Genomic DNA, 18924 nt, shown 5'->3' on the forward strand with positions numbered 1-18924 from the left:
GATTGAAAATATAACTTTTTAGCTTAAATGATTAAATGCTTAAAATAAGTGTTTATAAATTAAGCAAATAAGTGTTTGGATAGAAGTGGTGAAACTGAAAAAAAATTGTTGATGTGTTTAGTAAACAAGTGACGTTAAACACTTCTTTTATTGTTAAAATGATTTAAATGTTCTTAAAGTTGTTAACACCATAAATAAGGTGAATTATTTTTAATTTTTAATTTTAAAATAAAAATTTTGAGTAAATGGATTTAGAGAAAACAAAGAAGAAAGATAAAAAGAAAATTGAAGGGTAGAGATGAAGCGAAGCGCCAAAAAAAAGAAAGAAAAAATATATATTTAAGGGTTATAAGTTCAGAATATTATTAAAATTGAAGAAAAAATATAAGGAATAAAAAGACATTTTTTTTGTCAAACCTAAAAAAAAATTAATATAAAAAGCAAAAACCTAAATAACCAACTTCTCCCCGTTTATTTTTTTTTAAAATACTTTTTAATTTAATCAAACACCTAACCAAAAAAAACGAGATGTATCCAATGGGCTCAGTGATTGCCCATATAGGACCACTTACTGTAGATTGTTGATTACTCCAAGGCATATGATGTCTACATAATCCCCTAACTTTCACATTTAAAAATGCAATTACTAAAACGACTCATCGTATTCTCTTCCAAATATATACTTAAATCTTTTTCTTTTCTTCTAATAAATTTTATTATTAGTCCTTATTTTACAAAACAAGTAGTAAGATTTTATATATCTCCACTAAATTATAAGTAGATAATTTAAGGTCCAAAAATTAGCCATTACTTAATTGACAAATACAAAATCTACCCCATTTTGCAGAGTTAAATAAACATTATTTGGCGCACCATCTCATCAGTTGCATTGACAAGCCTTCCAATTTTGTGCACATTTTGGTACTATCAATTTTTGTTCTTCAATTTTCCAACCCTCCTCTATCCCTTTCTTTTCCTGTATATATTATAGGTGTATGTATAGGTTTCTCGGAGGAAGAGAGGGTTAACAATTTCAAGATCGCAGAGAAAATGGCAGCAACAATCGTGGGTTCGAAGCAAGCGGAACAGCTAAAGCAAGATGGGAATAATTACTTTCAGAAAAATCGATTTGGGGCTGCCATTGATGCTTATACTGAGGTCCTTTTTTATTTTTATTTTATTTTTTTGTGGTTAGTGTTAGGTCAAATGGGTTACGGGTTCTAGCCCGTGGAAAAAATGTAAACCCTTATGGTCCGACCCGTCCTTGTGCTCCGCGGATAGTAGGAGCTTTTTACTGTTAGGTCAAATGGGTCACCGGTTAAGCCGTGGAAAAAGCGTTGTAGGAATGTAAGGTGAGGCTATTGTACCCTTATGGTCTGGCCCTTTCTTGTACTCCGCGCATAGTAGGAGTTTTAGTGTATCGGTGTGCCCCTTTTACTGTTAGGTCAAATGGGTCATGGGTTCAAGCCGTGGAAACAGCCCCCGACAGAAATGTAAGGTGCGGCTGCATACTAGAGACCTTATGGTCCGGCCCTTCATTATACTCCGCGCATAGTATGAGCTTTTGTGTATCGGGCTGCCATTTTTACTGTTAGGTCAAATGGGTCATGGGTTCAAGCCGTGGAAACCACCTCTTGCAGAAATGTAAGGTGCGGCTACATACTGTAGGCTCTTATGGTCTGGCCCTTCCTTGTACTTCCTGCATAGCAGGAGCTTTAGTGTATTGGGTTGCCCTTTTTACTATTAGGTCAAATGGGTCATGGGTTTAAATGTGGAAAAAGCGTTGGATAAATGTAAGGTTAGGCTGTGTACAATAGACTCTAGACCCTTGTGGTCAGACCCTTTCCTGGGCCCGTGCATGGCGAGAGTTTTACTTCACTGGGCCCCTTGCAGAAATGCAAGGTAAGGCTGCATACAATTGACTGTAGACCCTTGTGGTCCGGCCCTTTTCTAGACCCCGTGCATAGCGGGAGCTTTACTTCACTGGGTTGCCTTTTGTTAGAGTTAGGTCAAATGGATGGAGTTCTTGATTTTCTAGTATATCTGCAGCTACTGAGTGCTTTTTTTTTTAGGCAATTACTTTGAGCCCCAATGTTCCAATATATTGGACGAATCGTGCTTTGTGTCATCGGAGGCGGAAGTATGTGTTTATATCCCTTTATTTTGTTTGGTTTGATGATATATTTGAGCTGAGGGTATATCGGAAGCAGCCTCTCTACCTGCCGAGGTAGGGGTAAGGTCTGGGACACTCTACCCATACCTCTCTTTTTGTTATTGATATATATATTTGTACATGTTTATGCATTATCGTGATTGTTGATTTTATAGTGACTGGAGAAGAGTGGAGGAAGATTGTAGGAAGGCTATTCAGCTCGATCATAATTCTGTAAAGGTGCGATACATTGTGATATTTAGCATGCATATTCCTTTTTACAATGTGGGGTTTTCGTATAAGTGCTCTATCTATGTTGATATTTCCTTTGTTCTTTGGCTGGACTTAGACGTGTTTTGGCGTTTCACTAAATTTAGTTTATTCTATTCTTCAAAAATAGCCTCTCTATCTTCACAAGGTAGGGGTAAGGCTGCATACTGCCTCCCTAGACTCAGCTTATGGGATTGCACCAGGCATATTGTTGTTATTGTATTCTTCTCAACAACATTTCCAGTATAATTCCACAAAGTGAGGTTTGAGGAGGGTAGAGTATAAGAGGTAGAAAGGCAGTTTCTGATAGACCTTCGGCTCAAGGAAAAAATAGTCCAAAGCAGTCCAGAAAAAGAAGTAACATAAGCACAAAAAATATCAGATAATAACAGGATGGTAACAAAAACCAAATAAAATGATAGTCGAAGTAGAAAAAATACAACCGGTAGTAACAGAAATCCAAGGACAAGCAACTACAGGTGCAATACTACAACTAATAGTAAGGACGGGTAACAAGACAACACACTGCTACCTACTAATCTTCTAATCTAATCCGTGACCTCCACAACCTCCTAGCTATTGTTTGAAGAGGGAAAATGGAAAACTGAAATCTTAAATGTTTTATGGGGGAAATAGTTTGCTGAGACAGTTGTTGCCTTAATAGGATCGCGACAAAAACAACTTTAATATGGTATTCTTGCTAGTTACACAGAATTAATGTAAATATGGTTGGGAGGTTTTAATGATGTAAATTCTGAAGATTATTAATTTGTTAACTATTATTGACTAATTCGAAGTTTTAGGAGAATAATTTAGCTTGTTAGAGAATCCACATAATCACAGATGGCACTAAGTTCAATAATTTTACAGAATCTCTGTTTTTTATATGCTGAATTTTTGGTCTTTCTAAGTTGGTGTACCTAGAAATTGTTTGTTCCCTACAGATAATAATCTAAGAGTGATTTCTGGGTAAACAGGGCCACTATTATCTTGGTCTTGCATTGCTACAAAAGCAACAGTATGCTGAAGGTGTGAGAGAATTGGAAAAGGTATAAACATGGTCTCATACAGATGTTTAAGTATTTATCTTGCAAGTGTCCATACATCACATTAATACTCAACACTTTTGTGGCTGTGACGGTCTCTGGTGTCTAATCTGTATCCAATCAGCCTCTGTCTGTTTGTACGTTTAGGCTGCAGCTCTAATTGTTTATGAAAATGATGCCGTGACAATGTAGTTCTTTTTTCCCCTTATAATTTGGTCAGTAATTATGCATTCTTATTTTGCTATCATAGTTTCCGCTTTCATGCTCTTACTAAATTAACATGAATGCAACTCTGTAACTAGGGACGTATTGCGGCTGCTATAGTCACTGCTCATTTCTCGATATTTTTAACATATGAAAGTACGCATACTTGTTTGTCGGAAATTAAGTTTCTGAACCTTTATTCATTTCATTTGTTTATTTTCTGTGTTGATATTTTCCATAGAAATGCGTTAGTAGTGGCGGAGCCAAGAATTTAGCAAAGGGTGTGCAAATTTTCTTCCAGTTATGTTAAGAGTGTGCAAAATTAAATACAACAACAACAACAACAAACCCAGTATATTCCCACATAGTGGGGTCTGGGGAGGGTAGAGTGTACGCAATCCATACCACTACATCCGAAGAAGTAGAGAGGTTGTTTCCGCTAGGCCCCTGGCTCAAGAAAAGGACGGAGACCGTGTTCAACTATCGCAAGCATACAACATGATAAAATAACAACGATACAACAACCTCAAATAAGTTCATGAACCAACAAAAGGCACCCCTCCCCCCCAACCCTAGCCCTACCAACCAAGCTACACGAAACTCTCCTAACTTCAACCTATGACTTAACCACATCCCTTAGCCCTCTACCCTTATACTCTTCCTCCAAACCTTCCTATCAAGGGTCATGTCCCAGTGAGCCGTAATTGCTTCATGTCACGTCTAATTACTTCTGTCCAGTATTTCTTCGGTCTACCCCTACTCCGCTTGAAACCATCCAAGGCCAACCTCTTACACCTACGAACTGGAGCATCCGTGCTCCTTCTCATCACATGCCCAAACCATCACAACCTCCCTTCCCGAATTTTATCCTCCACCGACGCCACTCCTACCTTATCCCGAATAGCCTCATTCCTAACCATGTCAGCCCTCATGATACCGCATATCAAACGCAACATCCTCATTTTCGCCACCTTCAACTTCTTGACGCGAGAGTTCTTAACCGGCCAGCACTCCGCGCCATACAACATAGCCGGCCGGACTGCAACTCTGTAGAATTTGTCTTTAAGCTTGAGAGGCACCTTCTTATCGCAAAGGATTCCCGAGGCGACCCGCCATTTCAACCAACCTGCCCCAATACGGTGAGAGACATCCTTGTCAATCTCTCCATTCCCCTGAATTATAGACTCAAGGTACTTAAAACTATCTCTCTTACACACCACCTGAGACTCTAACTTCACTACCACCTCGTCCTCTTGCCTCGTGTCACTAAACTTACACTCCAAGTACTCCGTCTTTGTCTTACTCAACCTGAAACCTTTAGTTTCCAGAGTTTGTCTCCAAACCTCCAACTTATCATTAACACCTCGACGCGACTTATCAATCAAGACTCCATCATCCGCAAAAAGCATACACCATGGCACCTCACCTTGAATATTCCTTGTCAACACATCCATAACCACGACGAATAAAAACGGACTAAGAGTCGATCCCTGGTGCAATCCAGTTAGGACCAAAAAATGGTCAAAATCCCTTCCCACAGTCCTTACCCGAGTCTTCGCCCCCTCGTAATCGAACGAATGTACGCCATAGGGACCCTCCTCACTTTCAAGCATCTCCAAAGAACTTCCCTAGGGACTTTGTTATACGCCTTTTCCAAGTCAATAAACACCATGTGAAGATCCCTCTTCCTCTCTCTATACTGCTCAACCAGTCTCCGCACTAGGTGAATTGCCTCAGTCGTCGAGCGACCAGGCATAAAACCAAACTAATTCTTCGAAATAGACACTATCCTCCTCAACCTCTGCTCCATCACCCTCTCCCAAATCTTCATTGTGTGACTCAACAACTTAATACCTCGGTAGTTGTTGCAACTCTGAATATCACCCTTGTTTTTATAAAAAGAAATCATCGTGCTCCATCGCCACGCCTCGAGCATCTTAGCAGACTTGAAAATGTTGTTGAATAAGTCGATCAACCACCTCAACCCCGTCCCGCTAGCAAACTTCCAAAAATCCATCTGAATCTCATCGGGCCCCATCGCCCTGCCTCTTCGCATCTTGCGAATAGCCTCACTAACCTCCTCCACCTTAAAACGCCGACAAAAACCGAAATCACGAAATTCTTCGGTGTGCTCCAACTCCCCTAATAGTGTGCAAAATTAAATATTTACTCATAATAGCTAACCACGTAATTACTCGATGAAGGGTGTTCATCTGACCACCCTTCGTTTAAGGTGGCTCCACCCATGTCCGTTAGGTTCAAACCTTAACTAAAACTGATATAATATCACCTTTATGCTTTGAGCTAAGTGATCATGTACACAATAACTCCAATGTGCTGTTTCTAGCTTGCTTCCGACAAACACCTTGGCCTTAACCATGTATACTACTTCTTTTCTCTTTGAATGGAGTATTTTTTTAACCAGAAAAAATGTTCACTGTAAACCTCAAGGATTAGCATCAAAATCGTTTTATAACTGTTGTAGCAAATCTATATGTTCGTTGTTGCTTGCCCTTACTCTAATAGTAACTGCAGAGAGTAGTATTCAGTACCTGGAGATATAACAAATAATATTTCAAGCTAGCACTTTGTTTAAGGGTTTTTTTGAGTTCAATCCACCAAATGTAAACTATAGATTGCAAATGTTCCAAAGGAACAACTTAAACCTGTGAAACAACTGCAGACTAGTTCTTCCAGGTTTGGGTTTGGCTTTGACTTCAATAGTCACACACTTACCTACTTGAAGCTCAAATTACAAGAATGTATGTTAGAACCACATGTTAGTTAGCATACTACCATCATTGTGTTGAATTTAAATCTTGGCATCGGAAGCCCAAGCATAATTCATGAACTATTTATACCCACTGCTGTACTGGCAAAATGACATCTTAATCTTATTCTTAAGATGGCAGGTGACATGATGTATTTCGCACAAGAGTTTTAGATAAATCTTTTTCTTTTCTTCTTTTTAGTGTGTAGTATGTACAACTTCTGCAAACTAGTTTTGGATAAATCTATTAAGGATCATTTGTTCTTTTGTCGAGCATAGTTGAAACTAGTCTTCTAGGGAAGTATGTATTTGCAGAATTTATGATAGTTGAGATGATTTTAGGGGAGTTTGCTCTGCTTAATTCTGATACAGCTCTCTTCTATGTATCCTATTAGGCATTAGACCTTGGAAGAGGTGCAAATCCAGGAAGATACATTGTTGAAGAGATCTGGGAAGAGCTTGCGAAAGCAAAATACAAGGAGTGGGAGCATGAATCTACAAGTCGCTCCTGGGAGCTTCAGAACTTGAAGTAATCAACTCTTCTTATGTCGCTTATCAATTTTCATTACTTTTGTTGGACTATTATACCGACCAAATAGGTTGAGTCCCTATTATTTTTTCTTGTGTATGTGCCTCAGAGAATCCTGTGAGTTAGCTCTCAAGAGGAAACAGGTGCTTGATAGTTCTCAGATAGAAGGGCTCAAAGATGAAAACTCAACATTTCTTGCGAAGCAACTGGAAGGTGTAGGCAAGGTTTTCATGAAAGCTGCCGAAGATGATACTCCAACAGAGGTGAGCATTCGAGCCTTATCATCTTATTCATTTTTCCCTTTAGCAAGAAAGTATTTTGTATTACACACGTTGACACTAATAAAATTCCTAGGTTCCTGATTACTTGTGTTGTAAAATCACTCTTGATATTTTTCGTGACCCTGTTATTACACCGAGTGGGTTTACATATGAGCGGGCTGTGATCCTTGACCACTTGCAAAAGGTAAATTTGTTTCTCCTCTCCTCATTTCATCGTTGCTTTGTTTATTTACATTCCTAATCCTGAGCATGGCATGGCAATTTAGGTGGGCCAATTTGATCCAATCACACGAGCACCACTTTTTCCGCTCCAGTTGGTGCCAAATCTGGCCATAAAAGAAGCTGTCCGGGCATTTTTGGATAAGCATGGCTGGGCATACAGGATAGAGTAAAATGTCCAATGCATGTCTGTTGTGGTGCTAATGAAACCAAGAACAGAGCCAGAGAGGGTGTAATTCATGTTAGTCATAGACTCATAGTTGTACAGTATAGTGCTTTTAGTAATTGGCTTGTTGGTCTTTCATTAAACTGTACAGCAAATAATCACCAGCTTTTTGTGAGATGTTACTGTTGATCAAATGAAACTATAGTTATTTATACAATGTCTGCTTTTGTCTGAAGAATTCGATCCGACAAACCTAATCTAGCTTTTCTGACTTGGTTTTGCAACATGTTCTCCGTCAACTTAGGCATAAAAGGGCAGAGCTAAAGCTGCATTTTCCTCGTCAAATGAGGTCTAGGGGTCAATGAAGTAGGTTGAGAACCATGAGATATTCTAGGGGAAGCAAAAACACTGGGTGATCTTTCCTCCTATGTCTATTCATTGGTGCTAGGGTTACTGGCTACTTGTGCTGGTCGAAGGTAGCAGGTACCCATTGTCATGGGAATTTGTTGAGTTATACTCATAAATTGTTCACCCCATTCCACTTCCTTCTTTGATACATATTTTGCTGACGATCGAGGCATAAAAGTATTTTTGTACCTGCTTGCTTTGAATCTAATTTATCTTGAAAAAAGATGGTGAACTCATACTCTTCCATTGATTTAAAAATGGTAGACAAAAAGCAACTGATTATTTAAAAAAAAAAAAAGAAGATAAAACTTTGATATATAAGCATAAAACTGATGCCACACCAAATAAAATTAAGGGAACAACACAATTAAAAATGAAGCGCAACAAGGAGACAAGTGGCACCTTTATTCTACTTTCTGCCACATGCATGGAATTACCCCACCACTAAATAAACAGATCAAATTAAGAAATAACACTTGTATCTATGAACAGAAGCATAACAGCATTACAGCTACCTCTAATTCTCTATACAAAAATAATAGTGAAAGGGTAATATTTACAAGTTACCTCCTGTGGATCATGTGTTTAACATTAACGAATTTATCATGATTAAGTGATATAAAAAAGCAAAATCACACAATATTTTTTATGATCAAATAAATAAAAATTTATCTATAAACAATGATATATATATATTAATTTGATATAAACACTTTATACGAATATATTTTAATGGAGTAGAAGTGGCACTTGTGAATAAAACGTCATAAAGTCTCTGGACTTTGACCCTTTGCGTAACCCAACTTCCAACCCCATATCAAAGAGAAAGAGAAGGCTATAAGAACTTAGTAAGGGCACATTGCGCTTCTACAAATATCCTAAAGTCAGGCCAGCAAACAAACAACCAATTCCTCTTCAAATTTCAAAGGCCAACCAAATACTTAAAACAAATATTGCCCTATCGGATCTCTTGAAAAATACATTATCCATTTTTTTTCCATTTAAATATTCCCTTCCCCCAACTCAGTCTAACATTAAATACTGATATAGGCCACTTGTCCTCAATCTTTTCCGTCTGTTTTACTGAAACTTTTTTTTTAATCATTCAATGTCCAAACAAACTTGATCAATCCAGATTTGTCTCGTTAACGACACTTACATTATAGAAACTGGACTTTTCATGTGACCTTTGGATTTCAAGTCGCGAAAACCACCAAAATGTTCTTTAATATAAATATATATATATAATGATAGACAAGTGTATTTGTTTAGCGTATAATATGGTCCAAAGAATACTGCTTCGTCAATCCGTCAGAAACTGGAGTTCCCATGTTGTCAAGTGTCAACGCCGCTCGACGGCTCCGGCTCTGACCACTGAATTAAAAATGTATGAAAATGGTAGTCGCCCATATCTATGGCACGTGAAATCTTAGCTACACAATGTGTAGTTGTCGCGTTACACATTCTAAATAAACAATGTCCATTTGTCGCGTTACCCATTCCAAATCAACAAGACAATAATAATAATACTCTTAATATATTTCATGTAATTTAAGTCGAGGCAGAAAAGAATAAGGTATATACTCATTACTGATTATATTTTAATTTTTGTCTTGTAGAGGTTGTTTTTGCATTGAACAGGAATTTGGAGTCACATGTTCAAGCCTCAAAAGGTTGTATACAATAAGCCCTTGTCCTTGTGGTGGATTCTTCCCCACACCTTACACATAGCGGGAACTAAGGATGACAAAATGGATAAATTATATGGTTATCCACCCGTTTTATCCATGTTAAATGAGTTGGGTATCCAACCCATTTAATAGTTGGTCAAATATGGGTCAATCCATATTATTCATTTTAAAATATGGATAACTCATGGGTATCCACTAATTATACTCTCCTTAAAGTATGACATGTGTGAAGATGTAGCAATATCTAAAGTATACTTATTAAGGGTGTGTTTGGAATGAATATTTTTTTATTCAAAAATATTTTTTTACAAAAAATAGAAAATATTTTTCATTTTTTTAATTTTTATTTTCATAACTTCTAAAAAATTTATTTTAACTTCTTTTTTTTAAAAAATTTAAAGTATGACATGTGTGGAGATGTAGCAATGTCTAACGTATACTTATTAAAGGATGTTTCGAATGAAGAATTTTTTTTCAAAAATATATTTTAAAAAAAAAATAGAAAATATTTTTCATTTTAGAAATTTTTATTTTCATAACTTTTTTTAAAAAAAATTGAACTTCTTTTTTTTTTTAAAATAACTTTTTTCATTTAAATTATTTGAAGCAACCTTTTCTCTCTTTTTTTTTCTATTTTTTTTTCTTTTTTCCTTTTTCGTTTCTTTCTTTCACTTTTTCTCTCTCTCTTCTATCTCTAGCTTTTATTTCTCTTTTTTTTTTTTTTTTTTTTTTTGTATTTTTTTCTTTCTTCTTTTCTAATTTTTTTGTACTTTGAAAAATATTACTACGTCGAGAACAAAAAATACCACAATCACTTATTGTATTTTTATGTGCATCATCATTTATATTTTTATATTCATAAATACAATTGTATTTGTATTTTATAATTTACACTTGTATGGGTATTTTTATTTTATAGTTCACACTATTATTTATATTTTTATATTTATTGATCTAATTGCATTTGTATTTTTATTTTATAGTCATGCTATCATTTGTATTTTAATTTTTATTGATATAATTGTATCAAATATAATACATGTTTATACAACTTGAACTATACAAATACAAATGGTACTTGTTTATATACAAATACAAATGATAAATTTGACATACAAATGCTAACGATACATTTGTATAAATGATGCAAGCATATTTATATATTTTAGACTTAAACAAATAAAATAAATTCATACACTTGTTTGTGTACAAATATAAATAATAAATTATAAAAATTTATATTTAAACTATTCAAATACAATTAATAAATTTATTTGAAGTATATAGTATGATACAAATAAATATAAAATATAACAACAAAAAAAATAAGAGAAAAAAATACAAAAAAAATGGATAAAAAAAAATAAACGAACAAAGCAAAATAAAAAAGAAAATACAAAAAAGGAAAAAATGACAAAAAAATGTAACAAAATAAAAAAAATAAAGAAAATGTTTTCCAATTTTCTCATGTTTGATTGGCTTAAAGATTTTGGAAAATGTTTTCCAAATCAACTTATTTTCCTCAAATCTAAGAAAAATGTCTTCCCTTCAAAAAATAAGGAAAACATTTTCCAAAATTTTCTTTCAAGCTCACTTTAAATTGAAATATTCGCATAACTCTCATAATCACTCATTCCTACTCCGACCCTCAATCTCCCACCCCAGCCCACCCCCACCCCGCTCCTACCATCCCTATTAAAAGAGATATTTAATTTTTTTTTCTTATTTCACCTCCTACCCAAAACCCTACTCCCTTTCCCTTTTCATTTTTTTTTAAATTTCTTTAAAAAATTCAAACTTTTTTCTTACCTCCTCTACCCGACCACCCAACCAACTTCCTCCTCCCCCCCCCCTCCCCCCCAAAAAAAATAATTAAATTTTTTAAATTTATTTTTTAAAAAATTTTAATTTTTTCCTTAGCCCACCCTCACTCCCCTACCCGACCCGCATCCCCATTCAAAAGAAATATTTCAAATTTTTTTCTTACCCCACTCTTACTCCCCTGCCTCTACCCCTACTTCGTACTAGCCCCCTCCCCCAAAAAAATAATTATTTTTTAAAAAATTAAAACTATTTTCTTAACCGCCCTTACTAACTATTTTGACAACCCCACCCCCCACCTACCAACCCCCTCTTCAAAAAAAAAAATTAATATCTTAAATTTATTTTCTAAAAAAAATCAAAACTTTTTTCTTATACCACTCTTTTTATCATTTTCGATCTCACTGTTTTTGTTAAATATATACAAATATATTTTAAAAACACATACTTATCCAATTTGTATAACGAACGCACGAATATAAGTAAGAAATAACTTATTTTTCTAGAAAATAATTTTCTCCTTCATATTGAACACACCAGAAAAAAAATATTTTGGAGTCAAAAATTATTTTTGTTAAATGTATTTTTACGTTTTAGCTAAATACTAAAATGTATTTTTTGAAAAATATTTTTTCATTCACCAACCAAACACTACAAAATATTATCCGAAAAATATTTTTCATTCACCAACCAAACATAGGAAAACAAGTAAGAAATCAACTTGTTTTCTAAGAAAATATTTTTTAGGAAAACATTTTCCATGAAAAATATTTTCCTTCGTACCAAACACACCCTAAGTCATGTAGTTTTTCTTGTAATATAAGAGTACTTTTGTCTTTACATAATAAGAAGTAACGGATAATATGAATATCCATATTATTCATTGGGTTTATCCATTTTATCCATAATCAAGTATGGGCTGAGTTGGATATCTTATCCATTTTTACATAACCCACTTTTAATTCGTCTATATCCGACTCAACCCGCCCATTTGACACCCCTACACTGAACTATTCTTTAAAAGTTGTTTCCGATAGACGGGCAATCAAAATCAAAGCTAATTATTTTCATTGAACTATTTACTTTAAATTAATATTACTACCTTCTTTTCAATGTGTTTGTTCATTTCAAAAAGAATTTTTTTTTTTCTCTTTTTTTTAATGTAATTTTTTCAAATAGACACGCAAAATTAAGAAATATTTTAATACATTTAGATATTTTTAATTTAAAACTACACTATTCAAATACTTTATTTACTTTCTTAAATTTCATTATAAGCCAAATTTAGTAAACAAATTGAAATGGAGCATCTTTTTTATCAAACTGATTGATCTTTCAACTACTTCATTCGAATAGAAACCAGATGTTAATTAAATTTCATGTATAATCAAATACAAGTACTGTATTATGAATAAAGCAGAAAAATAAAATAAATATCCTATTAGTATTACTTTATTCCAAAATTTGAGTAATTGCTTTTACTGCTACCTTTTAATCACCTAGTACGGGCTGCCGCGGGAAACAACGCACGGCCGTTAACGGCGGTAGTGTGAAACCCGACGGTCCTGCACTTCACCGTCTGATTTAACGGCGACAACAACGCCGGCGAGTTCGCCGTCGGCATGATATTAATTGTCCTTTTATACGAACTTAACCATTTGTTCTGCATGAAACGGTGCTTCCTCCATGGCGGAAACGTTAGGCCTCTGCTTTTCAACGATCGTCTCGCAGCATCGCTCATTGTTCGCAATATCTGCTTTAGCTCATCGATATTTCCAACAAATATATTCGGCAATGACTGTAATAATTGTTTGTATTGAATCGTCGGCCTTGCGATCTCGAACTGTGCTGCGAAATCGAGATCGATGAAGTAGCGAGTGATGATTCTACTGGCGGAATCCGATTTGATAATGTCGATGAACTCATAATTTCCAGCAGATAGTCCACCGGAGCTCTCCCATTTCGTCTTGCAAATCGCGGCATTGTAACCTAAATTCCTTAAATATGCCATTACATTCCTCTGAAGCATTGATTTATTCGTTTTGAAGAAGGAAAACGCTTCCATTCCCTTAGCGACATTGGATACAATGACATTACGGTACAAATCGAATTCACCTTGAAAAACAAGGCTCGGCCTTTCCTGAATACTGTTTATTGAATCGCTAATTGATACATCCGGCTCAGAATCTGAATCATTTTCTGAAGCTTCGTCTCCCTCTTTGTTTACAGGATCACCGAAAACGAGATCGGAGAAGCTAGGAGAAGCAACATCATCATCAGCGTGAGCACTGTGTTCACTGCCACTGCTGAAGAAACCGAGGTCTCCATTTTTTTCGGTAACGCCAATGATTCGAGCCTTCATTTTCTCGTCTAACGGGTCAGTAACTCTCTTCATTCTACTAGCACCATACATTTTTCTTTTTTTATTTGCCTAAAGCACAAATAATTCGTTAGCGCGTACAAAAAAAGGCTAGCTAATAAGATTTTTGAGATGCGAATATTCGAATAAAACTGGAATTAGAAACAGAGAAAATAGAGTAGTGAATAATGCCTTTTATAAGTGTGTGTTAAAAAAAACAGGTGAGTCATGGAAAAAAAGGATATGCTAGGGAAAATGCTGGTAGACTATGAAGATTAGCACGTGAGACAAAAGGCATTAGAAGGTAAATTAATTGAATGCTTAGTTAGAGAGGTAAGGGTAGGTGCATAGAGAGTACAAATGACTCTTCGAAAAATCGAAAAGGTAAAGACAAAATGATATAATTGGAATAATTTATTGCTGCATGGAACTGGATTAAGATTGAGAAAACGTATTTTTGAGAGCTTCTACTTTAAAATTAATCGAAGATAATTTTATCAATATTATAAGTGTAATGGATGAATTGGAATTCGAAACGCTTACCGGTCGATTTGCCTATGGAACTCGAATGAAGATGGTTTATCAAGATCACTTGGAAGAGTGATGTGTGATGGTGTTTTGGCTGGTTTAATTTATATTGAAGGATAGTTATTATAGCTTGGCTTACAAGAAACTGAGCTGTAGAAAATCTTGAGCTAATTTGGAAATACATTTGTTATTTTCCTACAGAATACAAAACTACGAAATGACTCTGTATACGCACTGAACTGACCATGGTTTCGAAACTCGATACCAGTCTTTGCGCCCAAGCAAGGTTATGTGGTTGACACATAACCATTAGTTCGTTGTTTACCTAGGCTTCATTTGTTTTTTTTAAATATTCAGAGGTGTGAATCTGAATGCACATCTGAATGATTAAGATGTTGATTCTAGATCTGAAAACTCAATGATTAAGGCTGTTTATTTTTAAACATCTGAATGTGTAAAAAAAATTGAATTTTGTTATAAATGTATTTACATTATAGTGAATGTCTATCAAGATCTACTTTGATATCTATTAAGATTTGGAGCATCTGTCTTTTACTCGAATTAGGAGTAAATTTTCCCAATAAATAGAGGGGTTTTGTTCATTGTATTTACAATCTTATGATCTCTCATCCCTCAAGAGAAGTAATAAGAATCTATTCTCTTTACTCTTCTTCTTGTTCTTTCTTGCTTTATAACACGTTATGAGCATGAGACTCTGCCAAACAAGGTGAGATTATAAATCTGAAGGATTTCAAGGTTAGTAATTCTTTATGTTAGCTTTCTTTTGCTACTACTAATATAATTATTATTGGATTTGAGAAAAATAATTGGTTTGGAACCATTTATATTTTAAATTTATTCCTCAAGAACAATATTATCAAAAGGATGATAATATGTTGGGTTCAAGTCTCATCGATTCATGTCTAAGACGCCTTTATATGGATCAAATATTGAGTTTGAATCTCAATACACCATATTAATGATATTGTGATGGCTAAGCAAAATAATGGGTGTTTAATGGAAAGTCATGAAATTCGACCCATCGAATATGCTCTATTCCATGAAGTGAACGTGGTAGCAATATATGATAAGAAGTCTAAAATATGACAACTTACATCATTCTTGAGGTGTATGTGATAGCAGTGCATAATATGTCTGAAAGAAGACAAGTGATTGAATGCACGAATATACGCGTGGAAGGACAATATGATAATGATCATCAAAAGTGATGATATTTTCACACGCTTATATGATTATAAGATATACTAGAGAAAGAAAAATTCTCTACATCATATGTATGCCTCGATTTGCTTCTGAAGTAGCAAAATCTTGAAAGAGATTATAAGCTATCATAATTTGATAGGCTTAAGGCAAAATTATATTTCATTCTTGGGGAATGAGAAACTTATTAATGCAAACGTGCACTTGATTGTGATTGTATCACAACTCACCTCAGAAAGAAGTTGAATAATTTTGAAATCTACTTCTGAAGTAGTAAATCTCAAATTTATCCATGTAATAGTAAATCTGAAATTTACTAAAGAAATAGTACATGTCATGGTAAACTTAAAGTTTTCTAGAATAAAAGTTCATAAATTGATATGAACGATTGTGACATCTCGAAGATGTGCATGTATTGAAGAATTAGAAGATTCTTCAAGAATTGTTTATGCCGTTTGTTCTCATAATAAGTTGGTTGGACCAACTAATATTGGGATTGGATCTCTTCAAATCTGAAAATTATAAAAGGTGAATAAGGGCTCGTTCACCTATCATGTGATATGTTGAAAAGGTGCATCAATAAGATAATCACATGTACATTCATTGTTAACCTGCAGTTTGACATTCATAAAGTTGCTTGCTCAATAAAATTAAGTTAAGAACATAATTTTCAGATTGTGCAATCAAGAAAGTTATCTTGATGATGATGGTTTAACATTAAATGCCTTCGATAAATAGCTAAATCATCGCTAATGAGAACAAAGCTTCATGTATTGGTCTGAAATATGATATGTTGCATACAATAACACTTGTATGTATTAGACCAATAAATTATGATTATTTATTCCCTCTCAATTGGTTCAAAATCGGAAATCAATTATTCCATCTAATAATTTTGATGTGCGGTGTACGATTAATGAATATACCATAATGCACAAAGATGGATTCCTCAAAAAAGTAGAGGATGTATGTTAGTTTTCCTAACAGAAGGGGGAGATTATAAGCGCTATGAAATATGTTAGGAATTATCACCAGATTCCCATCCAAAAGATTATTCAAGTCAAATGTCGAAAGCATCTCATATTAACCGCAAGTGCTCTTATTTTGTGTTCCTAAAGGACAGAGTCTATGCATGCGTGAAGCGTGGTAGACTAATCGGTTCCAAATGAAATAGTCCTTAAAAAATAAGGAGTAAATAATTATAATAAGAAGGCAATGAGCTCTTGAAGATCCAACGACATAACACTTCTTGAAACCTTATGAGAGGTTCATGTACCTGAAAATAATGAAGTGATAAGATCTAAAAATATTATGTCGCATTGTGAACCGATACGAAATGATATATCATCAATATATTTGACACAATATTGACGCAATATTATGAAAGATTACGAGGATCTGAATTCTACTTTTATTTAAGCATGCTAACGTAGAAACATTTATCAAGTAACATGAAAGGATGCATTTTGGTAAGCGTAAAACTTATTTGATTTGCAGTCCAGACACTTGAAGATGTCACTCATGAAATGTTGAATATTGTCACTTGACAAAACTTATGTGAAAACTTTTAAGGATTCAAACTTCTTGAAGCATATAAAATTTTCTGGGAAACTTATTTATAATCCTTACATTGTATAAGTTTATTGCTTGAACATCATTGGAACTCTTGGAGAGTTTTCAAAGCAATAGATTATTTGTTGAAATTCGAAATATATCTAACTGGATTGGTTATGAAGTACCATATCTTAGTGCAATTAATGCACTCATGTACCTTGCAAATACTACAAGGCCTATAGCCTTTTCAGTCAATTTGTTAGCTAGGTATATTTCTTCTCCTACTATGAGACATCAAAATGGGATAAAACACATGGGCTTGTTTTATTCTAAAGATTGCAATCCCGATCTTATTGGTCATGCTGATGTTGGGTATTTATCTGACCCGCATAAAGCTCGATCTTAAATAGGCTATGTATTCATATGTGGTGGTACTTCCATATCTTGGAGATATACAAAGCAGTCTATCGTAGCCACTTCATCGAATCATGCTGAGATAATAGCTATTCATGAAGCAAGCCGAGAATGTGTATGATTGAGGTCCATGATACATCTCATTCGACAAAAATGTGGTGTAAAATATGACAATCTACCCACAATTTTATATAGAGATAATTCAGCATACATAGCACATCTTAAAGGGGGATTCATAAATGGAGATAGAACGAAGCACATTTTGCCAAAGCTTTTCTACATACATGAGCTACAAAAGAATGATGATATTAACATGCAACGGATTCGTTCAACTGACAATGTGACTGATTTTTTCACCAAATCTTCTCCAATTGCAACTTCCAAGAAGATGCTGCACAAGATCGAGATGCAAAGGTCAAGTATGTTTTCATTAAGGGGAGTTAATACGCGTTGTACTCTTTTTTCCTTATGAGTTTTTGTCCCACTGGGTTTCCCTTGCAAGATTTTTAATGAGGCAGCCGAAATGCGTATTATTAGAGATGTGTACTCTTTTTCCTTCACTAGATTTTTTTTCCTATTGGGCTTTTTCTAGTAAGGTTTTAACGAGACACATTATCTACCAATTAGACATTCAAGGGGGAGTGTTATAAATGTATTTATATTATAGTGAATGTCTATCAAGATCTACTTTGATATCTATTAGGATTTGAAGCATCTGTCTTTTACTCGGACTAGGAGTAAATTTCCCCTATAAATAGAGGGGTTCTATTCATTGTATTTACAATCTTATGATCTCCCATCCCTCAAGAGAATTGTTTTTTCTTGTTTTATAACAAATTTGCATATTTAATAAAATAAAAAATACAATTCAAACAAAAAACTAATTATATATTAGAAAAGCATGTAATTTAATACAACAAAAAATATTATTTGATTAAAAAAAAATTATGTTTGCTAGTGATAGTGCAGATGGTTTATAATGGTGGTTGCGGTGACAATGATTGATGTTGATGATTAGTAATATTAGTGGTGATAGTTGTGATGGTTGATATTGTAGTGACTGTTAAGATGGTAACGGTTGATAGTGGTGGTGGTGGTTGTGATGTAACGTTGCTTGATGTTAGTAGGTGAAGGTGTTGATTGTGATGGGTGAAAAATAAATGCATGATGGTTGACGATGTGTTGATGCTAGTTGGAGGTCCTGTTAGTTGTGATGGTGGAGATGGTTGTTAGTAAAGATAAATTGTAGCGATGATAGTAATTGAAGTGATGGTATGGGTGACGTTGCTAG

The 18924-nt window shown here is 34.6% G+C and overlaps 2 protein-coding genes across 6 annotated transcripts; one reads left to right on the plus strand and one right to left on the minus strand.

The window, feature by feature from the left end:
• Nucleotides 1-642: 642 nt before the first annotated feature.
• Nucleotides 643-8253, plus strand: LOC107875362 (E3 ubiquitin-protein ligase CHIP). 5 transcript variants are annotated; one of them, XM_016722057.2, is made up of 9 exons: nt 645-921; nt 1004-1158; nt 2073-2140; nt 2329-2392; nt 3400-3471; nt 6838-6971; nt 7081-7234; nt 7326-7436; nt 7519-7872. In XM_016722057.2, exons 2-9 carry the CDS (start codon nt 1051-1053, stop codon nt 7642-7644), a joined length of 837 nt encoding a protein of 278 aa, XP_016577543.2. In that variant the 5' UTR covers nt 645-921; nt 1004-1050; the 3' UTR covers nt 7645-7872. The 5 variants fall into 5 exon arrangements, with proteins under 5 accessions (XP_047270162.1, XP_016577543.2, XP_016577544.2 ...); XM_016722058.2 differs by having other exon boundaries at nt 1046-1158; XM_047414209.1 differs by lacking the exon at nt 7519-7872 and adding an exon at nt 7942-8253 and having other exon boundaries at nt 646-921; nt 1046-1158.
• Nucleotides 8254-12904: 4651 nt separating this feature from the next.
• LOC107874587 lies at nt 12905-14565 on the minus strand. The gene is made up of 2 exons (XM_016721351.2): nt 14460-14565; nt 12905-13988 (listed from the first exon to the last, which is right to left on the minus strand). The coding sequence occupies exon 2, from the start codon at nt 13968-13970 to the stop codon at nt 13053-13055; it is 918 nt and encodes a 305-aa protein (XP_016576837.1). The 5' UTR covers nt 13971-13988; nt 14460-14565; the 3' UTR covers nt 12905-13052.
• Between the last annotated feature and the right edge of the window lie 4359 nt (nt 14566-18924).

This window comes from Capsicum annuum, chromosome 6, assembly GCF_002878395.1.
Source record: "Capsicum annuum cultivar UCD-10X-F1 chromosome 6, UCD10Xv1.1, whole genome shotgun sequence".
NCBI classification, from domain to species: domain Eukaryota; kingdom Viridiplantae; phylum Streptophyta; class Magnoliopsida; order Solanales; family Solanaceae; genus Capsicum; species Capsicum annuum.